This window comes from Empidonax traillii, unplaced genomic scaffold (genome assembly GCF_003031625.1).
Source record: "Empidonax traillii isolate 1590-97213 ecotype Southwest subspecies unplaced genomic scaffold, ASM303162v1 scaffold1208:size176031, whole genome shotgun sequence".
In the NCBI taxonomy this organism is placed as follows: domain Eukaryota; kingdom Metazoa; phylum Chordata; class Aves; order Passeriformes; family Tyrannidae; genus Empidonax; species Empidonax traillii.
The window spans coordinates 44,533-50,532 of NW_020956401.1; the positions used below are offsets into that span (position 1 = coordinate 44,533).

The 6,000-nt window shown below is 49.6% G+C and overlaps 1 protein-coding gene across 1 annotated transcript in view; it reads left to right on the forward strand.

Annotated features, from left to right (window-relative positions):
• Positions 1-6,000, forward strand: part of ANTXR1 (ANTXR cell adhesion molecule 1) — a 68,880-nt gene that overhangs the window by 16,571 nt on the left and 46,309 nt on the right. Inside the window, exons 9-10 of the mRNA XM_027905792.1 lie at positions 284-344; positions 3,504-3,602. Of these exons, the coding sequence (XP_027761593.1) occupies positions 284-344; positions 3,504-3,602 (160 nt within the window). The remainder of the gene's footprint in view (positions 1-283; positions 345-3,503; positions 3,603-6,000) is intronic.

Sequence of the window (6,000 nt, forward strand, 5' to 3'; positions counted from 1 at the left end):
ATCAGGTTAAAAGCGGAAGGAGCTGTGGCTGAGCCCCGAGAAGCGGCTCTGCAGATATTGCTGGGATGTTTGAAGGCAGAGCTGAACAGCTTAGCCTAAACCTGGGGGGTTTCACTGGCAGCGTTGGGCTCCAGAATAGCTTTGGAGAGGGAGGTGTGACTGCAAGGTTGGGTTAAGCGTTGGTGTGAGAATGAGAGCACTCACTCACCCACTCACACTTTCAGATCTGTGTTCCTGGAGCAACATGTCTCAGGTGCTTCATGACATTTTGTCTGTCTTTTAGATTTTGAAGAAATCCTGCATAGAAATCCTGGCAGCAGAGCCTTCCAGTATCTGTGCAGGGGGTAAGTACAACCGAGGCCACAGTCGTTCCTGATGCCTAAAACACAATTTTCAGTCCATCCCTAATTGCTGGAAAGTGCAAAAGTCACTGATCACCTGGGGCTGAATCTTTTGCCTTTTTTTTTGGTGCATTTCTTTTTCATCTTAGAGTAGTTTGCACAGCTCCCACTTCTACCAAACGATGTCAAGTAGGATTTTCTTACAGAAAGGACCTGAATTCCCTACTTTTCCATAAATGTTCTTCTGTCAAAGCAGTCTGTCCTACTCGGGCTGTGCCAGACCTGTCCTCTCTTTGTCCTTGCTCTGACCTGACTGTGGCTCTAAAGCCTTTCCAACCCAAGCTGGAGAATCATTTTGGCCTCTTCCATCAACTTCTGTGAATTCTTCACAGTTTCTGAGGTGCCTCCCAACTGTCTGTTGAATGTGTAGCACTCACTGAGCAGAGAGGTTGGGAGCCCAGCTGAGGTTTGTAGAGCAGGACAAGTCCCTGACAAGTTCTGCATCTTTCTCTACCTTGTAAGTAAGTAAACACAGTTGTTGCTTGTTTTTCTTCACTTCCAAAGCAGCTGCTTTAATGATCCTGTCCCTGGAGGAACTGCCTGCACACCTGAACATCCATAAGTGGCCACGTTTTCCCAGCAGATGCACAGCAGGCTAAATGCCCAATCAGTACCTGGCACCAGCTTTATGTTCCATATGTGCCTCATAGTTTTGGGTTTCTGAAGCCAGGCTGGCATAATTGCCATGGATTATGGTACTTTAGCATCGTTTTGGCTGTTCAGTTAACCAGTTTCTGTGTTAAAACAGGCTCCAAGGCAGGGTCCTGTCTACCTTGGCATGGTGGATGATTGCTGTGTCTCTGGGTGGTGGAGGGATGTCCCATAAATGCTTGGGAAGGGAAAGGAAATTGCAGGAACATTCACATCCACTTTATACTCTCGGAGGTTGTTTTAAGATTGTTTTATTCAAGTGATAAACATTGCTGCTTATAGGATGTCCTGAGCCAGGAGATGACTTATAATCATCATTTATAGCCATCTTTAAATGCTTTGTCAGTTGATTTATGGCTCCCATTCCTTGTGCCTTAGGGAAGGCAGGGTGGGTACAGCTGCACCCAGCAGAGTCAGCGGAGAGGAAATGCAGAGAGGTTTAACATAAACAATTCACATCAGTAATTGTTCAGTACTTCACAAGAGGAGCAATGTTATCCTTGAAAAATGCCAGCAGTTACTTAGATCCTCCATTCAAGGCCTGGTCTCCAAGTTTGGGCAAATAGTCCATTGCTCTCAGACTGCAGGGAGTTTAATCTCTCAGGGCTCTGAGAGCAATGAAAGTGCCATTGACTATGAAAATTATGTGCATTAGTGTCTCTAAAATAAATGTTTGCAGGTGTAGCTGTGATACCTCATGTTTTTGTGTTTCTGTGCACGTCCTTGGAGAGTGGTGGCAGTTTTTTCCTCCTTTTTTTTTCATTTGCAAGGAGGGAATGTGGGCTCTGTGTTACCTGAGGCCACTCTTGTGCTGCTGACCAGCCCCAGACACTGCAGGAATGAATTTCATCATTCTGGAATAGCAGTTTCTGGATGATTTGGCTTTGCAGGGTGAACTGTATGGTTCATTTCAGCCTCAAGCAGAGCCAGGGTCCCCATGGCCCAGCTGACATCACTGATACAGTTCTTTGACTGTACTTGAACTCTCATTCCCCAGCAGTTGAGACTTCTGTGATTTCTCTTAAGGATTCACCAGCCCCCACACTGCAGAACAGAGCTCTTGTCCCCCCTCCCTGTTCTTCCCAAATGCTCTCAGACAACACACAATGGGCCTGTGAGCAGCTTCCCTGGCTGGATGTGCTGGGATGATTTGCAGCTTGGCTGTAAACGAGTGGGACCTGGAAGAGAGCCCAGATTCCAGAGCAAAGCTGCTTTTTCTGACAAGTACAGTGCACGGGTCCTTGGGGGAGATGAAAGGGGATAGGGACTGCAAAAGGCAAAGGGGAAAAATCTGAGCCTGCAAAAAACTCGGTTCCTTGGTGCTCCTGGGGAGCTCCAAACCGGGGTGGTGTCCCTGGAGCGCTGAGGTTATTCCTGCCCTGTCTTGGGCAGCGAAACATTTTGTGTTCAAATCACGTTCCCCAGCCAGGGTTCAGTGGGGATTAGCTGAGTGCCTCTCCCAGATAGTCCCAGGAATTGTGGGGGCTGTTTCCTCGCCGTGGGGAACAGCAGAGCCCCGTCCCTGCATCTGCTGCCAGCGCTGCTCTGGGACCGTGGCCCCGACTCAAAAAGCTGAGAGTCTGAAGTGGTGCTTTCCTTGCAAGGCATTCTTCGTGCTGGGGGCTGCAGGAAGTCCATAAAGCTTTCCCAGTGCTAGGCTGAAGTAACTGGGATATCAAGGGGTGGTAGAGAGTGGTCTGAAAGGCCAGGGAGGGTGTGACCTCATCGCTCAGCCCTGCTTGTTCCGACAGGCACCGCTCAGCTCAGGGCTCAGGACTGTCCTTGGTGCTCCCTGCTGGCACCCACAGCCCTTGGCAACCCTGTTGGGTCCCTGTTGGACCCCTGGAGTTGATCTGGGAGAACAGCAAAGAGGAAGACTCGGGGAAATGCCCACAGACTCCGAGATCAGTCTTTGTCCAGAGACTGAAACACTGATCCGCTGATAAACCCCTGTCACTGTGGAAATGAGTCCAGTCAAGGCCTCCTGGTTGTTGTACAGCAGTAGGGCAGGACGTGACACAGCTCAGGGCAACTGACACGATTTTGGGAAAGTAACACTTAAACTTCTCCAAGTTATCTGTCACCAGAAGATTTATTTTTTTTTTCCTTTCCATGGAAAGATGCTTCTGCCTTTCTTCACCCCAAACTTTCTGCCATTTGAAGTGGCCACCTGGGGAGGCCAAAGCTCAGTGTCCCTGAAGCTCCCTGTTTTCACTGCAGGTCTGTTTGCAGAAATGTTTCTGTAGTGAATTGTTTCCTGTTTGTAAAAATTCCAGTCGAATTTGGGTAGGGAGAGAGTGGGAAGCTCAATTTTTAACCATTTTCAAACTGAAAAGTTGGTAAACTGCGAGCTCTAGGGATAACAAGTGAAAACTTTGGAGATGTGCCTTGTGTAAATGACCTTTCCTTGCCTTGCTCTGTATCAGTAACCCAGTGCCTGTTTCCCTGCAGAGTCCTTCCAGGTGGTGGTGAGAGGGAATGGATTCCGACACGCCCGCAACGTTGACCGAGTGCTCTGCAGCTTCAGGATCAACGACACCGTCACTCTCAGTAAGCTGCTTTCACTTCTTTTATTCCCCTGCTCTGCCCTGGCAGAGCACATTTTGGACCTTCAGCTGTGCTGATGGTGGAAGCAGTAATTATGGGACTCAGAGCTTTTAATTAGAAGGGATTATTTTTTTTAGGAGGAAAATCGCTGGTGCTGCAGCTCTGACAGCAGGGATGTGAAGCTTGAGGGGGATGAAAATATAGTAGATAAGGATCTTGTCTGTAAAGAGCATCAAGATCGTGTTGCTGGGCTGTGTGTGCAGGGAGATCAGGGGTGTTTGGGTGTTTTGTGCTCCTCCTGCAGCTCAACTGCACGCTGTTGTTGGAGCTGTGTTGGAGCAGTGGCTCAGGCGTTGCTGGGCTGCTGGGGGAGCTCAGGAGGATGTTCCCTCTACAGCTCCCCCAGAGGAAGAACTGAAGCAAGAGAAGCAAATTAGCCCCTGAGTGTCTCTTTGTGAGGTGCAGTGGGAGCACTCAGCTGGCAGAACTAAGGACCCCACTGCTCTCGGCCGGCGTGTCTGGACCCACGGGGGAAACCAGAGAGCACAGAGCTGACAGCACCACTGACAGCAGAACTTAACTTCCCTAGCATGGAATCTGTTCAGAGCTGATCGTTTTGGAGGCAGTCCTGACCCATTGCAGCATAATGTGTTAATTAGTTCCTCACATATGGAAGTCCAGTAGCTCCATGCTGGACTGGCTCGTGCTCTGACATGGGTGTGATTCGCTCCTTGGAGTAGGGCAAGTTGGCCAGGGCTGCTCACCCTGTTTGGGATGCCAGGGAGCATTCAGGGCAGGTGCAGGACAGTGGGTGTTTGTAGCTGGTGCTGAAAGGCTTTTGTGCTGTTACATTTAGTCCTCTCAGTAGGCAGGTTCTGGACTTGCCCACCAGGCAGAGAGTTTGCCTGGCTATGGGTCACGTTTGCTTGAGTCAGGTGTGGTGAGGGTTGAGCATGAGAAGAGCAGAAGCTGGAGGGCTCTGGAGCAAAGCATTCGTTCCTTTAAACATCCTAAAGCCTTCCCTAGGAGTGTCATCCATCAGCTTCCCACTGTTCAGTGTCCTGTGTGTGGAGACACAGACACATCCAGTGCTGCAATGGGAAGGACTGTGAGTGAGGGTTACCTCACCCCCCAACACTGTGACCTGCTGGGGAGGGGGTGAGGAGGGAGACTCCTTCCTCTGTCTCTGTGTGCTGACTGCTTGTCTGGACGAGTCATGTTTTGTGGTATCTGTCATCATTTCATAGTAGCTTTCAGGAAAGATCAGCTTATCTTAATGCGGCCCCTGGGCTTTTTTTATTTGAAGCTGCCTTCCTGTGTCCACAAAATGATGTGGAAAATAAGAATAAAGGCCAGATATGTTTCCTGCCCTGTGCCCTGATGCATTCCTGGTGTCCTGAATTGCTGCAGAGGTGAAAAGTGAGCTCAGTGTCCTTGGCACTGCACCAAGAGCTCTCTGCGTGTCCTGCACAGCCCCAGATTGTTTGGAGCAGTGACGTGGCCCCAAACCCAAGTTCTGAGTTCAACCCACCCCTGACTGAGGGAACTCAGTAGTTGCTCATCAGTGCTCCCAGACCCAGGTCTCTCCAGGTGGGACTGGCACAGCTCTGTTGGGTTTAAGGTTCTCTGTGAGAGAAGTCCCAAAACCTGCAGCCCCCAACCTGCTGCTCCTTGGGGCATCCAACTGCAACCAGCCCACCACGAGAGTCTGAACGAGGACTGTGTGGAAACCTTGTGGAGCTTGGACAGCTCAGCTGCCTTTGTTTGCTCGAAGCCTCCCAGCCTCTGATGGTATCAGGGAGGGAGGTATTTTTACAGATAACACTAAGCCAACAGTTCCTGAAACCTTAAATTATCCCAGATGAGATGTAGTGAGCGCAGCTAGGACGTGCCGAGGTTAAAGGCATGAGCTAATGGGGTTTTATTGAGATTGCTGGCAGAGAAAAGTGGCAGGTGAAGAGAGCAACGACTCATAATGTTCATAGTTATGGGATAAAAAAAAAAGAAAAAAAAAAAAGAACATCTGTAGAAGCCATGAGGAATATTTGGCTGAGCAGAACTGTAATCAGATGCATGTTCAGCAGCAGGGTGTTCCTGCCAGCAGCAGGACCTGGGAGAATTGGTTTCAGCCTGCACAGAGTTAAAAGTGATTATCCAGTGCAGTGACTTATGACTGCTCTGTGGTGCTAAAATGTCTGTGTCTGCCCAGACTGTGCAGGATCCAGCCAAGACAGTTCTGGGCAGGGAGGTGAGCTCTGTCCTGGGCAATTTAAAACTGAATAGAGAGATGAAAGGTTGGTGAAGAACCAGCAGGCACCACAGCAGAGGTGCTGCATTCTGCTGGATGCTCTGGATGCTTGGCCAAGCCCCAGCCTTTGCACAAACTGGCCTGATTTTTCTG